The sequence below is a fragment of the Triticum dicoccoides genome, chromosome 2B (genome assembly GCF_002162155.2).
Source record: "Triticum dicoccoides isolate Atlit2015 ecotype Zavitan chromosome 2B, WEW_v2.0, whole genome shotgun sequence".
Lineage (NCBI taxonomy): Eukaryota > Viridiplantae > Streptophyta > Magnoliopsida > Poales > Poaceae > Triticum > Triticum dicoccoides.
The window spans coordinates 767426596-767442814 of record NC_041383.1 but is presented as its reverse complement, the minus strand read 5'-3'; the positions used below and the strand labels follow the sequence as shown (position 1 = coordinate 767442814).

The window sequence follows — 16219 nt, the reverse complement described above, 5'->3', positions numbered from 1 at the left end:
ACACACATGTTCACAGGAAAAAAGCAACATAAGAAAGTACTCCCTCCGTCCCAAATTTCTTGTCTTAGATTTGTCTAAATACGGATGAATCAAGTTCACGTTTTAGTATTAGATACATCCGCATCTAAACAAATCTAAGACAAGAATTTTAGGACAGAGGGAGTAAAAGTTTGGATAAAATATGTTCCTAATATGGTCCAATACCAATAGCAACCGTGAAATCATTCAAATTATGAGCAAGAATTTCTTAACGGAGAAGAAATAGCAAAACCGTTACTATCTTCTTCGAATACAAAAATGTAAGTGTGCCCCTCAAACCATTGCATGAATTGTGCAGGCTATAGAAAAGGACAGGTTGTATGTTGTGGATCACCATGATTGGGTGATGCCGTACCTGAAGCGCATCAACGAGCTGCCAGGTGACGAGGAGAAGGGCGAGATCTCCCAGAGGAAGTCGTACGCCACGAGGACGCTCTTCTTCTTGCAAGACGACTCCACACTCAAGCCGCTGGCGATCGAGCTTAGCTCGCCGCACCCCAAGGATGAGCGCCTCGGCGGCACCAGCACGGTGTACACTCCGCCCGACGAACTCAAAGCCGGCGATGCCGCCTCCGACACCTTCACGGCATGGGACCTCGCCAAGGCACATGCCGCATCCAACGACGCATGCAAGAACAACTATGTCCTCCACTGGTACGTACACTACCTTGCAACGTTAAATTACTGTGATGATGAGAACCGTAGAATGTACTCCGTCGGTTCATTATTTTTATTTTTATTTTTATTTTTTGAAACAAGGCAAAAAACTTGCCATTTTCATTGATTAAGAAGAAGGTTTAGACATAAGCCGCAGGGCGGCAAAAATGAAAAGGTCTACTCTTGCGACATAACAATACTAAGCTGCTTCGCTCCTGCCAAAGTCCAAAGATGGGCCTCCTCCTTGATTTTCGCGATAACAATAGAGGTCGGAGCGGAGACAAGCATCATCAAGGAGGCGGTGGCCTTCCTGTGGTCACCTCCCCCACTAACCGCCTTAAGCCACCAATCTTAGGGAGTTCATTATTTAAGATGTTTTGGATATTTCTTTGAACTATATATATGGATTGAAATGAATAAACAAACACATTAAAGCGAGTACATTTGATTCGGAAAAAAAGTTAAAACATCTTAATAATAATGAATGGAGTAAAAATAGTTTTTTTTGCGGGGAAGAGTAAGAATAGTTAATACGCATGTCGTGTCGACTGGTTCATGTGTGGTGGATGTATGCAGGCTGAGGACGCACGCGACGATGGAGCCGGTGGTGCTGGCGGCGAACCGGCAGATGAGCGTGCTGCACCCAATCCACAAGCTCCTCAAGCCGCACTTCCGCAATACCTTGGACACAAATTCCACGGCGCGACACATTGTCATCGGCTCCGGCGACGAGCGACAGGGCGGTGCCTTTTACCGCAACATGCACGAGGTCAACTTCTTCACCGGCAAGTACGGCATGGAGATGTCTTCCAAGGCATACGCTTCATATAACTTCACCGAGCTCGCTTTCCCCAACGAACTCATCAAGCGGTGAGTAAAATGCAATTGACCTAAGTAGTAAGTAAATTCTACAATCAAATGGCACACCTGCTGCTGCTTCAGAATTTGGAATGACTAATTGATGCATTTGTACATGAGTGATGCTACATCTACAAAAGGTTATTTCAATTTTTTACATACAAACTGATGTGGAAGATTATGATTGGTAAAAAAGGGATGAAGGAGACAAACCCAGTTGGATTAAGTGGGGAGAGTTATTAGTTCGGAAAGTTAAGTAAACGTTGTAGAGTCTTTGTAGGTCTAGCATTATTGTTTGTACGTATTACGCAGTGGAATGGTGAGAAGAGCTCCGAAGAAGAATGAGGAGGTGGAGCAGCCGAGAAAGGACGAGCTTAACATCTTGACGGCGATCTGGAAATGGGTCACCGACCTCCTTTTCCCCAACGAACACATCAAGACGTACCTAACGACTAAAATGCTGATAAAGTTAATCCCACAACGCACAGCTTTAGAATCTGAAATACTTGATGCATTTTTATGTACGCAGAGGCGTGGCGAGAGGCGATCCGAAGAAGGCTGAGGAGCTGGAGCTGCTGATAAAGGACTACCCGTACGCGGTGGACGGGCTGGAGATCTGGACCGCCATCAAGGAATGGGTCACGGACTACTGCGCGATATACTACGCCGACGGCGACGGCGCCGTCGCGGGCGACAGCGAGCTGCAGGCGTGGTGGAGCGAGGTGCGAAACGTGGGCCACGGCGACCTGCGCGACGCGCCGTGGTGGCCGGCGATGGACTCCGTCGACGACCTCGTGGAGACCTGCTCCACCATCATCTGGCTCGGATCGGCTTACCACTCGGCCGTCAGCTTCGGGCAGTACGCGTACAACGGCTTCGTCCCCAACCGCCCCACCATCACCTCCGGAGAGATGCCGGCCGACGCCAAAGCGGCGGTGACCGAGGCCGAGTTCCTCGGCAGCATCACCCCAAAGACCGAGACGTTCGGCCTCATGGCGCTCACCATGAACCCGCCGGTGAAGCCCGGAGAGCCGCTCATGGGGGAGCGGCCAGACACGGAGCAGTGGACGAGCGAGCAGCGGGCGGCCAAGGCGCTGCTCGAGTTCAACTCGAAGCTGGACGCGATCGCGGAGGCCGTCAAGAAGAGGAACGCTGACGGCGCGCTGCGGAACCGGAACGGGCCCGTGGAGGTGCCCTACACGCTGCTCGCGCCGAGGGCCGACCCTACGGTACCCCACGTCGGCGGGATTCCCAACAGCATCGCCGTGTGAGTCCGTCGGCGTCGTGTATGCAGTATGATCGATGTCAAAAGTGTGGACTTGATCAATAATAATAAATAAATAAAAGAGCGCCCGGATGATGATTGGGAAGTCCTTTGATAATCCTGGCACATTTTCTAGTTTAGGCCCATCTTAACTCTTTTTGCACTTAACCTTCAGACTTTTCTGCTACAGCCAAAGACCCATCTTAACCCATCACTTCACTGTCAACTGTTCGCACTTAACCTTGAGACTTTTCTGCTACAACCAAAGAAGAACACACCATCTTCAGCAAAAAAACATTCGATATAAACACGATTCAGTTCACCGACTTCGCTGAAACCGTATCAACAAAAGGTAACTCCAGCGTTCCATCCAAGCGCAGAACAGGCTATCTTCTTCAGTGCGAAGCCACACCACAAGCATACGGTACGGTGTGAAGAACCCATTTAGCCAACCAGCTTAACCTTGCCTAGATATGGTAAGTGATTCTACTACTAATTGCCACCAGCTGACACAAGTGCGAACCCTATTTGCATCCCCCCTTACTGGCCCTTTCTGTGCCTTCTTTTTATCGAGACTGGCTTCTTGTTCCCTCCCAAAATATCAAGAAAGGTATGCTTCAGCACCTTCATCAGGCCACCCTTCGTCCGCAGCATTCTATAGACCCCAAGCCACTCGAGTCTGCCATGCTTCACGCCGACGGTCGCGTCGTAGGCCATTATGAGATACACATAAATGTTGAGCAACCTGAGATCAACAGATATTTTTTAGTACGTAAGACCCAAGCAAACGGGAATAATGTTCGCACAGGCATACAAGGCAGAAATAGAAGAGAAAACGAAAAATGTTTTGCTTTATGTGAGATCCACCCTTTGCTGAAGGCGGAGTGTCTTGCCCAAAAATTCCAGTAGATCCTACCCGTACACTACCAAATTCAGTAGCTACATTAGTTGTGTCAGTGATCAAACGCATGTCTGGACTCAGCAAAAGATCCAGTTCATTGGATAGAAACAACAGCTGATGCTCTACAAGGTGTTCAAAATGCAAGTCTACCTAACATTCACTAAATTTGAACTTAACACCCATGCCCCCTCAATCCAAGCTAAGTGATACGGAAGTACTGTATCCAGGTACAGAAACAATAAGAAACAACCGAAAGGTAAAGATGAGTGCACTCTTAAGAGGAGGCCTTGGTAAGCTGTACATATGTGAATTCGTGCGTGTTAATTTTTCCTATATATGTACAAAAAAGCAAATCATGAGAACATAAAGCATGTCTTGTCTGAAAAAAAGACAAGTTATATAACAAAAATGTTGTGCTTAGCTTTTTTTTTCCCACGATGCACATATAATCATACATTTTTGCATGAAATTTGTTATGCGTACATGAACTAACAAGTACCAGTATCATGATTCCTTATGGAAATTTATTATGTGAGCAGACTCGCGAAGGCTCTCATATGAAAACCCCTTCATATTTGTGTTGGGGGTTAGCTATCACTTAGACATTGTCTAAAAGACTAAAACTCGATTTATTCTCCACATGCCTGGATTCAGCAAAAGACCAGTTCATTGGAAAGAAGCAACAACTGGTGTGATCTACAGGATGTTCCAAATGCATTCTACCTACCTAGCATACACTAAATTTCTAGGCATGAATTTTAACACCCACGCCTCCTCCATCCAAGTCAAAAGTGGTAAAGAAGGTACTGTAGAACTGAAGTCCATAAGAAATATTGGAATGTATTAGATGGGTACCGTCTCAGATCAGACCTTCGTAATCTGTACATTTGTACACTATGGTTCCTCGTGAAAAAAAATGTTCAGACTCGCGAAGGTCCTCATTTGAAACAGCCTTCATATTTCGCTTTGGGTGGTAGCTATCACTTATCCATTGTCTCAAACTCAATTTATTCTCTAAATACACCACTTGTTTTCGAACGTATATGTATCTTCGATGGTCAATGTCACAGGTTTGCAACACTACACTGTTTTTCAGATTGGCCTCAAGAAAAGTATGAAACTTAAGACGATAAAATGTGCATGCAGCTTGTTACAATTTCAATGCAATTGATTAATTATATTACAGAACAGGAGAAAAGGCATTGATTAATGAATCAGAGGTATACCAATCATGCATCAATTGGGAAGCATATTAAGAATCACGACTCAAATATGAAGCATCAAGAAATTGATAATTTTCTCTAGATAATCAAAGTCTTACATACTTACCAGATTGATTCCACAAGAAAGCGGTAGAAGCCCTATCATCAGAAAAGAAAAACATACAAACATTAATTACTGAAGCATATAACTGCACAAACTTCCTCAAGAGTATCTGAAGTGTGTCAAGCCATATTTTAGGTGGAAATATCATACCTGAGAAGCACCGTTATCCTTGAAAGACAAAATAAGCAGAAGGACTGCAGTGAAAAGAAACAAGTAAAAATATCATATCAGCATAAATGCAAAACAAGCACAGAAAACTGACTACAAATTAAATACATAGCCAAACCATGCATTTTATCCATTGCTAGCTAGTTAGTGCATATCTGATGAAATAATAGTAGCTCACAAAAAGAAAAATGGTATTGTAAAAACCGAAGCCTTTAACTCACCTAGCTGTATCCGTGCACATATGCTAAATGACTTGCCCTCCCTTTGCAACTGTCCGGATAAAACGCTTAGCTTGTAGAACACAGATCCAAGAACAATGTCCACGAAAAGGGTGGGTGACGTTTTGCAGAGTTGGAAAACCCCAGCAACGACCAGCAAAGCACCTGCATGGACGGACAGCAACACCTTGAGCAACTCATAGGCCATATTATTTCAACGCATCTACTGATGTTGCATTATCAGTTCATACTACACACACAAATCAAGCAGAGCATACAATTTCCTGAATGCAGGAGTGTGGTGTAGACTAAAACATACTAGAAGAAGCAACACTGTGATAACATTCATTGCTGGTAAATAACATTCTCGATCCTACATTTTCCTCCCATTTTATACCTGAGAGGGTGCCGAGGTGGAAGCTGCGGCAGCGGAACAGGTTGCCGGCGGCCAGGATCTCACGCAGGGTCAGCTGGACGGACTCGAGGGGGCCGGCGACGAGGGCGTGCCATATCGCATCCAGCTCCTTCCTGCCCTGTCCGACTGGGATGAAATCGGCAAGAGGAAAAAACTCGGCGTCTTCTTCGAGCAGCGCCTCCCCCCACCAACGGCCAGGCGGCATGGGTTCCGAGTCTGAGTCGAAGTTGTGGGGGTAGCTCCAGGCAGTAGGGCCGACGCAGGACAGCTTCACGCCGGTTCCGTTGCTACGGCCGCCGTCGCGGACGAGGAAACCGGCGCTGCGCGCCCACCCGGATCGCCGGACGGCGGCGGCGGCGGCGCCGCACCGGAGGGAGCAGGGGACGGTGGCTGGATGCGGTCCCATGGTTGAGGGTTTGACGGCGAGGTGTTTGAGGGTTCGCTCGTGTCGGATTAATTCCGCCGGTGGAGGAGGCGAGGGGAGGGCAAAGGGCAAGAAGGGGCGGCGAGGGGGGAATGGAAGGAGGGCGAGGAGGGGATGGGATTTTAGTTTTTTTTTTCTCTTTTTCTTTTTGCCGGCCGGAACGGTGGGCCAGAAGGGTGCGAACAGGGAGCATATATGGGCCGGTCCTTTAGCGCAGATAGTGCCTCTCGCACTGTTCGCTCAGTTCACTCGTGTCACTGTTCTCTCTGCTCTGATTTTTTGCTTTTTATTTCCGGTTTTCTTCCTTTTTAACTGTCTTCACTGGATTTTCCTTTTTGTCTGTGGTTCTTTCTCGGTTTTTTACTGTTTAATTTTCTTTCTTTCTTTCTTCATTCTTCGTTTTCTAGGTTTCATCTGTTTTCTTTGTTTTTCCTTGTTTCCTTTATTCTTTCTTTGCATTTGTTTTCATTTTTTCATTTTTTTATTTTATTGTATTAGTCGTTTTTCTTGGATTTTTGTTGATTTTCATCGATTTATTTTTTGTTCAACACATGTTGACTTTTTCAGTACACGTTCAACATTTTTTTATACATCATAAGCACATTCTATATACATGTTTAACAGTTTTAAATACATGATTATCATGCTTTGAAAGCTTATACTTTTAAGAGTAATTTTTTGCATGCCCACTATAGATTTTTGGTATATATCTAATACATTTTTAATACATGATTACTATTTTCCAAAAACATGATTAACATTATTCTAATACATGACTAACATTTTTCAATACACGATGAACATTTTTTTAGTGGCAATAAACATAAGATGTACAACTAGTTAATCTACAAATTCATAAGATGTAAATTCTAAACCCTAGAGCATAATTTAGTCATGGAGATTGAATATATTGTTGGCCGCTTTTCCGGCCGCGGACGTGACTGCGGTCGAGGTTGCGGTCCTAGCGGACGACGACGACGGCGGTTCAGGCGAAGGACGGGGGCTACGCGCGGTCGAGGCGGAGAACGGCGCATCGACGGTCGAGGCAGACGACGTAACGGCGAGCAGATCCGGCGGCGCTCACGGCATTGAACGCGTGGAAAGCGTCGCCGACTGGTCGAAGGGACGGTGGCGGCAGTCGAGGCGCAGGACGGCGAGGAAGGGGACGAGGGAGAGGAAATGGTAGACAGAAAGACAAAACGCTGGATATGAATGTTTGTGTGTCGACGCAAGAGAAGTGGCGGGCAACAATGAGCACCCGCCACACCAAACTTATCCAAAATTTGATTTAGTTGGCGCGGTTGCCAAAATACAGTTGTGGCGGACGCCTAGAGGCGCCAACCACTGCTTAACCACACGCCAGTGGCAGGCTCTTCGCCGGGGCTCGTCACTACAATTTTCAGCCAGTGGGAATATTTGGAAGAGCCTAGCTGTTGCTGGCCAGCGCCCGCCACAGGTATGCCCGTAACTGCGATGGGCATGTCCTGTCACCCGCCACTGCTCTTTTGGAAAAGTAGCAAGGTGGGTGACAGGTCCTACCCACCACTATTTTTAGTTCTCCTATAGGATTTTCCCAGTAGTGATGTTACTATTAGACCCAATGATTGTCCTTTCTAGAAGGAATTGATGAGAATGAAAGCAGCTTTCTTCCATAGAACTAAATTCATCATTGGAAAACAGTAAATTTGACTAGATTCTAGGAGGATACGTGGTTAGGGGAGACGTATGTAGCAATGCAATATATGTCTCTCTATAACATCTTACAGCATAAGGAGGCTTATGCTGCTGCGGTATTACAATCCAATCCTCTAAATATTCAATTCTAGAGATTTTTGGTAGGAGACCGGTAGGAAGCATGGCTACACCTGGTCAGAAAGTTGATGGAGGTCAACCTCTCTGATGAGCCTGATAGTATTCACTGGAGATTAACTATGAATGTCATCTTCTTAGTGAAATCTATGTATATAGACCTAATTAACTTTGGTCCGATGCTGAAATCGGTACATATTTGGAAGATCAAAGTGTCGTTAAGAATTAAAATCTTCATGTGCTTTTTTTGCAAAAGGAGGTGGTTCTGACTAAGGATAACTTGGCAAAACGTAGTTGTGAGGGTAGTCAAAGATGTAGCTTTTGTGATCAAGATGAAACTATCAAACACCTCTTTCTCGATTATCCGTTGGACAAACTACTATGGTGTGAAATTCATATAGCCTTTAATATCACCCCTCTAATATTATCCACGCGTTATTTGGGACGTGGCTAGATGAAGTAGAGACAAATATTGTGAGACATATTCAGATAGGAGTATGTGCATTACTTTGGGCTATATGAAATTATAGAAATGATATGTTTTTTTTTGCGGGGAAAAGGTAGAAATGATATGTTTTTTAACAGACAAATCCGTATGATTTTTCAGGTTCTCTACACAGCCACTACTTGGATTCGTACATGGTCGTTACTCACTCCTGCGTAAACCAGGGAGCCTTTGGTTACTGGGTCTACCCGATGGGAGATGGTAGCTCGGGATATCTGTAACCAGTTTGGATGGGAGTCCAGTAATAGAATAGGTGTTTAGTCATCTTGTCCAATTTTCGCCGGTTGTGGCAACTTTTTTCTTTTTTGATTACTTTTTGAGCTCTGAGCGAGCTTGTTCTGGACCACAGACACTTCGGTTACTTTGCTTAGTAAAGGGGCTGCATCTTTCTGATGCAGAAGTGGGGGTAATCCTCCTTTTCTAAAAGACAGATATTTACTAGATAGTGTGTTTGAGATATCTCTAAAACTATGAAAGCACACACACACACTCTCTCTCTCTCACACACACACACATTAATGCAACTACCACAAACTAATTTGTATAGGCATGTGTTTTTGTTCATTTGTTTTCATGTAATGGTATTCACATTAGAAAATATTTAAGGGGTGATTCTTGAAAAACAACCTCACATGATAGACATAAAACTGTTAACAAAAAACACGACATTCAATTGCCCAAGAAAATACACTAGTTAAATCCTTGATAAAAGCAACTATAAACAAGTATAACATTTTAGTATAAATGTATTTTATATTGGCTCCAACTAGAAAGTGTCTCAGCTGACATAGCCTGAGTTGCCCCTTAACAGCACGAGAGTGAATACATGCACATGCCTGTGAGATTGGAGAGAAGAAAGACAACTGGTCATCCAACATACGTCTGAATCGCTGCCCGATTCAGTCATCTCAAATATAGCCCTTGGGTGGAAAATTTAAACCCAACTGCTAAAAAACGTGTGTGTGCGGTGTGAGGAGTATATAGCAAAAAACTACCACATTACAGGTCATGGCTATAAAAAACTACCATTTTTTAATTTTTCAAAAACCTAACACAAAATGGGTGGGCTATTCCAAAAAACCCAAATGGCTGAAGTGTTCAATGTTAACCAGGTTTATGACAGGGTGGGGCCCACTTATAACTTTTGACCGTTAAGACCAATAGCACTGACTGTTAAGGCCCACATGTCATCAGCCCAGCCCATTAAAAAAGAGAGAAAACCACACATCTGGGTCAACTCCCCCGCGCTTGACCTTTCCTCTCCCTCTCCCGAGTCCGTTGGTGCAGGGCACCGGACTGGGGCGCTGCCGCCAGAAGCCACCATGGCCGACGACCGGGGCACACGAGCCAACGCCGCCAGACCATCTCCGGTGCTCCCTCGACCCCCTCCCTGAAAGATGTCGTCGACCATGCCCACAAGATCAATAGCACCACTGCCACGCCTAGGAGCTCAGGCAGCCGCCTGCCGGCCATTCCGAGGAGCTCAGGCCACCGCTGCGCTTCGGCCATGGTCCAAGAGCTTGGGGGCGCCCCGCCCAACAGCGAGAGCAGCCGCCGCCATTTCCAGGATCAGTTGTTGGGCCGCGTGTAGCAGCCGGCATGCTCTCGAGCTCCGCCGCCAGAGCAAGGACGACCGACGCGCACGGGTCCCTTCGCCAACTCCGGCGACGAGCTCACCGGCGGGGACTTGATTGCTTTTTTTAAAAAGTTGCAGGGACTCGATTGTTGTTTTTTTAAAAAGCACAGGGATCCGATTGCTTTTATTTTTCATGTAGGGACCTGTTTACCGTTTATAAATATGTGGGGTCTATTTTTCATAACCTGTCAACGGTTAAAGCCAACGATCAACCTGACAAGTGGACCCCAGCTCTCATAATCCGAATCAATTTTAAACAACTTGGTCATTTGGTTTTTTTGGAACAGCCAACCAATTTTGTGGTAGATTTTTGAAAAATTAAGAGAAGTGATAGTTTTTTGTAACAATAGCCTGTAATGTGGCAGTTTTTCTACTATATACTCGCGGTGTGAGACAACGCGCGTGAACACGAAGGGTGAAAGTGGGAATTTTGGGCAGGAAAACCCACCATTTCATGAGCATCTCATGAAGGAGTGAGGGGAAAGGACAAGAGAGACAGAAGTGTTGAAAAGAACGTAGCACGAATACGACACGCAGTAGAAAGCAGAGATGTGAACTGGATACTGATAAAGTAGAGTGTTTAGAAATTGGAGTTTGGGAAGTGCATTTGGATGAGCCAGACTCAACCACAAATCGAGGTGTTAATTTCCAAGTATTGGTGCGGCTTCGGTTGCAATCCGACCATGGGCCTAACTCGTTGGGTTTAGACCTAATGTACGGTTAGTAGCATAGGCAAAGTAGGGTTGTGCAAATAAAAAGTTAGGCCATATAAGGCGTCTTCGATTAGTTCAATCCAATGACAAATCTGAACCCATGATTGCAATATGAGAATCCACCACACAATATTATTGTGTTGTATATAGTATCTTCAGTAGTATCTCGTGTTAAAAATTGTAACATCTTATGACAGAAATCCAACAAAAGATTTATATAAAAAAATCTTAAATTACTATGAACGTCTGGGAATGGGTTGTAGCCAAAGAAAAACAAAATAGGATAAACTAAAATTGCATTAGATCATCAGAAAAACACAATTTGAAAGAGATGCAAAAGAGCTTTGTAACATGAAAACAAACCCTTGTACGTAGCACCCTTAATCGTGAATGACTGCAACAAACCTGCTTGTGTACAAAACAAATAACATACATGCTTCTAGCATACGAAACAATGTTCGAGACATAAAATATTTTCAAATTCAGTAATCTCTTGTGATCAACATTGACTTCAATGTGGGCTTGTCAGAGCCCCACCAGAGCCAGGTCGGGCGACCCATGACACATTCCTCTCTCTCCAACATCTTCTCGAGCTTGGCATCCTAGAGCACATCCTTTCGACCTCGAGCTCAACGCCGCACGACTAAGCCATTGAAAATGCGCTCCTATGAGTTGGATCTAGGCAGGGCAATTCCAGAAAGGAGCAACAACAAATGAGAATGTCACCGTGGATGAATTGAAAGGGAGAGTGTGTCTTCATGGTGGATGAGTTGGTAGATATGTTTGTGCAATATGAGAAAGAGGTGAAAAGGGAGAGAGAAAGAGAATAGAAAGAGTAAGAGGCAACACTAGGATGGCAAGAGAGGCCTGCGAGGCAAATCACATTAGTATGACGCGCAAAGGTTACCTCACTAGTGATGGTTGAGTTAAAAAAACTCATTTCCCATAAGAATATGAGAGCAATTCCTCATAGTAGCAAGGCTGGCAAAAGGGGGCTAGAATCTATAGTTTACACCGCTATTTTGGATCAAATAAAAAAGTATTGCATCGTGTGAAAAAATTGTGTTGTATATGCATTTTATTATGTAAGGCATCTCACAAGTCCTTAGCACAAAGGTTTAATATAAAAGGCTCCAAATGCAGTCCGCAATAAGGGCCTTATTGATTCAAAGGATTTTCATACGTATTTTGGAGAATTAGAATACTTAGGTATTTTTCCTACATTGGTTGTTTGATTCATGAGAATGAATGTTGTAGAATGTTCTAAAGCAGGCGCTAAATGAGTGAGGTCATTGTTCTCCTTATTTATTTATTTTTTTGCCTTTTTGTTGTTGTTGGGTCGTTTTGTACTTTAAGACTTTGTATCTCTTTTCTTCTATATTGTCACATGCAGTTCTCCTGCATGGTTCGAAAAAAAGAATGCTGTAGAATGTTCTCCTGATTATTTCTTTGTACTACTTCTCATTGGATTTCTAGCATCCACTAAAATCTCTTTGAAAGAATTCTTTGTTTTCTTATGATACAATCAAACACAGCAAAATCCTATAGGATTGAGATGAGCATGAAATTTTAATCATACGTTTATCTTATTCCCACGTTTATAGAATCTTGTGAATCAAATAGGCCCTAAATATCTTCTTCCTTTTGATCCATGGAGAGGGGTTCCCCCAACAAGTACCTTGCATCCTAGTAGTCATAACGAATGAAACAAGTATTCCAATTTTCCAATCTTAAAATGACACTGCTGCAAAAGTGGTGAAAGAACAAAGAGATATATGCTCAATTTTACAGCAAAAAGGAAACTAGGAGGCTGAGATTGTTTTTCTAATAATAATGATGCTTGACAGGATAATCACTGATTCATCCACCTAATGATACTCTATAGTCATATCATATCCACACACAATTGGATCACTCAAGATGACAACACGAACTCACATAGTGCCATACTAGGATTAATTAGGATCCTGGAAAAATCTAATCAATCACCTGGATTAAGCTAGCTTCAGCATCAGCACATGAGGGGCCCTTTCCCTCTTCCACCTCGCCACTGACCATGAAACCCTTTCTTGCCCTCCTGCTTCAGCTTGGAGCTGCCTCCCTCCTCCCTGCTGCCGCCGCTGCTGTAGTGGTGCAGCGGAGGAGCGCCGGCGCCGCCGTCGACGTCGACGGCCTTCTGCACCATGTCCAGCACCTCCCCCATCCTGGGGCGCGCCTTGGGCAGCCTGGCAAGGCAGCGGTTGGCCACGGTGACCAGCTTGGCCACCGACTTGATGCTGTACCGCCCCTCCAGCTTCGGGTCCACGATCAGCCTCACCCTGTTGGTGTCGGAGATGTAGGGCTTCACCCAGTCCAGCAGCTTCTGCTCGCCCCTCGGCCGCTCCCCGTCGATGGGCCGGCGCCCCGTGATGAGCTCGTAGAGCAGCACCCCGTAGCTCCAGATGTCGCTCTTGGCGTTCAGCCGCCCCGTCTGGATGTACTCCGGTGCCGCGTACCCCAGGGTGCCAACCACCTGTAGATACATCAATATCATCATACATGTCATAATCCACTTCGTACGTACTTCTGACCTGTATCTGAATTAATTTTCATCCACAAAACATAGTGTATCTGATTCTGAATGCACAATCTTCATTTTCTTACCGCTGTGGAGACGTGCGTGAGGCCCTCCGTCGGGCCTTCCCTAGCCATGCCGAAGTCTGACAGCTTGGCGTTCCAGTCTTCATCCAGCAGAATGTTTGACGTCTTCAGGTCCCGGAAAATTATCTGAGCAACGAAATGTTACAAATTCAGTTCATTTCTTCCTGCAGATCGATCTTCAGTACAATTCATTCAAATGTTTCAGGCTTCAATCCAAGCCCAGAAGAAGAAGTACCTGGAAATCCATGTCTTCGTGCAGGTACTTGAGCCCCTTGGCGGCGTCGAGAGCCACCCTGAGCCGCATAGGCCACGACAGGGTCGTCCCGATCGCTCTGCCCGACAGGTGATCGTCCACGCTCCGGTTCGGCATGTACTCGTACGCCAGAAGCCTCTGCGCCCCTCGCTCGTCGTCGTCGGCGCAGTAGCCCACCAGCTTCACCAGATTGGGATGGTCCACGATGCCCAGGACGTTCACCTCCGTCAGCCACTCCTTGTGCCCCTGATCAAGATCATCAAATTCGCCATTAATTTTACTGGCCGACAGAGCCACCAGAGAGCAATGTGAATATGTGGTTGGTGGAGTATATATCTGTATGCAGTATCTTGCCTGAAGCCCGTTCCGGTTGAGGTGCTTGACGGCGACCTCCATCGGGGGAGGCGTCTCGTCTCCGGCGCCGGCGTCGACCTTGATGGCGCCCCGGTAGACGCAGCCGAAGCCGCCCTCGCCGAGCATGAGCGAGCGGCTGAGGTTGCGGGTGGCGGCCCGCAGCTCGGCGTAGGTGAAGACCCGGAGGTTGGCGGGCCTGTCGGCGAAGCTCGGGTACTGCTGCGGGCGCTGGATGGAGTCGGCGCTCAGGTCGGAGGCGTTGATGGAGCCGGTGAGGTCGGAGCCGGACGGGGCGGTGATGGTGGACGACGTGGCCGTGCTCATGGACCGCGCCGAGGCCCCGGCCGGGGACACGGGGACGGGGTCGAAGTGGTCTCTGCCTTCTCCCTTGGCCGCGCCGCCGCCGTGGAAGCAAGGCGGCAGCCACCACATCGTCGCCGCGCCGCTGCGGTGGAAGCACTAATCGATTTGTTTACCTGATGATAGATTAAGGAAGCTTATGGATCAGTATGTGGACAGTGTGAGTGCGTGGGAATCCGGGAGCATGATAGTCAAGAAAGCTGGTGGACGATGAATTTGGTATTGGTAGTAAAGAATGGTAAAAGTGGCTTAGCCGCCAGGCGCCAAGTCAAGGTTTATTACTCCAACAAACACCATCAAGCAGGTAGTATTATATTGTTGCGCGATCTAGAAGCAGAGCGGTAGAGGGTGAGGCACATCACATGGTGGATGAAGATGAACGCAAGCAAAGCGAGCGGGCAAGGAAGCCAAATGTCTCATCGATTCTGTACGCGGTGAATGAATCTCAAAAAAACATGTTACTGTTTGTATGATTGGTAGGTTCAGACACACGCAATTGCAAATCGGATTGAACAGTGGAGCAGTGTACCGTAGGAGGAAGAAAGAGATTTCCTCCCTTCCTCCTAGCAGAAGAAGCGGAGGAGAGCAGAGCAACTACCAAAAAACAGAGCAGAGCAGCGGCAGCTAGCTACTGGCAGGGGGTTCACTTTCACTCCCTCACACCATGTCAAATCAAACCAAAGCTGGAGCGGAATCAGGTTGCCGGAGCAAGATCAACCAAGTAATCAACGAAGTGTTGTCGATTACCTCGGGCGCCGGGCAGCGCGTCTGATGATCCAACGGGGTGAAGCAGCAAGCAGGGGATGGGGGTTGGTTGTGGTGACCGGCCTGCGGGGGAGAGAGGGAGATGAAGGTGGACGAAGAAGAAGTCGTGGCTTTTACGGTTCCTCGGCCCGTGCGCGCGTGTGTCCGTGTTACTTGTACCGTTTGAGGATCTAGGGGAGGGGTGGGGTGGGGGTTGGAGGGGGGAAAGGGACGGATAAGGGGAAGAAGACACCTGCTGCTGCGGCCGGTGTCGCTGTTGCTGTTGACGACTGACTTGTTCAACTTGACCGGCGGCAGGGTAGTCCGGCCAACTAGTCAACATAAACCGAATAAATTCCACTCGCCGACTGAATACAAGCAAGCAAGGCTGCGCCAACCGCAGATCGATCACACGGCCAATCATGGAAAATTCTTTCTTAATTAGGAGTATTATTCAACAGGCAAATGCAATGCCAGGTGGCGTGTGTTCATGTTCATGTTCCCTCGTGAACCACCGCCACGACACACAAACATTTCAACAACGTTCCTGTGAGATTGGAGCTGGGGCATCTCCAAAGGGACCCCTTAAACTCGCCGCGAACTGTCCGGACTTAGTTATCCGGACACAATTTACCATACAACTGCGCCACTGGGCTGTCCGTTTCTCCACAAACTGGAAATAAATCAGGGGCTTTGCAGGAGTTCGGACACGAGGCATATAAGACTACGACACGAAAACCCCGTCTGGACCTCGCGCCTTCATACTTTCCTCTTTCTCAGCATCCGCTTCCTCTCTCGTCGACTGCGCCGCTCTACCATCCCGACCGCCCGCCCGCCAAGCCCTTCCCGAAACTCCGCGACCCCTACCGCTACACCCGGCCTCCACGCCGCTTGTCCTCCACTGCCGGTCCACACCTCTCGTTCATCCACCACGC

General features: G+C 46.7%; 3 protein-coding genes across 5 annotated transcripts in view; 1 reads left to right on the top strand and 2 right to left on the bottom strand.

The window, feature by feature from the left end:
• Positions 1 to 2936, top strand: part of LOC119366161 (linoleate 9S-lipoxygenase-like) — a 5221-nt gene extending 2285 nt beyond the window's left edge. The window contains exons 5-8 of one of the 2 annotated variants that reach the window (XM_037631844.1): positions 338 to 693; positions 1273 to 1566; positions 1867 to 1995; positions 2084 to 2936. In XM_037631844.1, coding sequence (XP_037487741.1) covers positions 338 to 693; positions 1273 to 1566; positions 1867 to 1995; positions 2084 to 2825 — 1521 coding nt within the window. In that variant the 3' untranslated portion in view covers positions 2826 to 2936. The remainder of the gene's footprint in view (positions 1 to 337; positions 694 to 1272; positions 1567 to 1866; positions 1996 to 2083) is intronic. The other variant, XM_037631845.1, reaches the window with a different exon arrangement.
• Positions 2937 to 3100: 164 nt separating this feature from the next.
• LOC119366162 lies at positions 3101 to 6372 on the bottom strand. The gene is made up of 5 exons (XM_037631846.1): positions 5829 to 6372; positions 5435 to 5596; positions 5196 to 5239; positions 5049 to 5080; positions 3101 to 3563 (listed from the first exon to the last, which is right to left on the bottom strand). The coding sequence occupies exons 1-5, from the start codon at positions 6250 to 6252 to the stop codon at positions 3359 to 3361; spliced, it is 867 nt and encodes a 288-aa protein (XP_037487743.1). The 5' UTR covers positions 6253 to 6372; the 3' UTR covers positions 3101 to 3358.
• Positions 6373 to 12686: 6314 nt separating this feature from the next.
• Positions 12687 to 15459, bottom strand: LOC119366160 (serine/threonine-protein kinase PCRK1-like). 2 transcript variants are annotated; one of them, XM_037631843.1, is made up of 5 exons: positions 15288 to 15459; positions 14181 to 14625; positions 13809 to 14072; positions 13577 to 13699; positions 12687 to 13445 (listed from the first exon to the last, which is right to left on the bottom strand). In XM_037631843.1, the coding sequence occupies exons 2-5, from the start codon at positions 14610 to 14612 to the stop codon at positions 12945 to 12947; spliced, it is 1320 nt and encodes a 439-aa protein (XP_037487740.1). In that variant the 5' UTR covers positions 14613 to 14625; positions 15288 to 15459; the 3' UTR covers positions 12687 to 12944. The 2 variants fall into 2 exon arrangements, with proteins under 2 accessions (XP_037487740.1, XP_037487739.1); XM_037631842.1 differs by having other exon boundaries at positions 14181 to 14656; positions 15288 to 15458.
• Between the last annotated feature and the right edge of the window lie 760 nt (positions 15460 to 16219).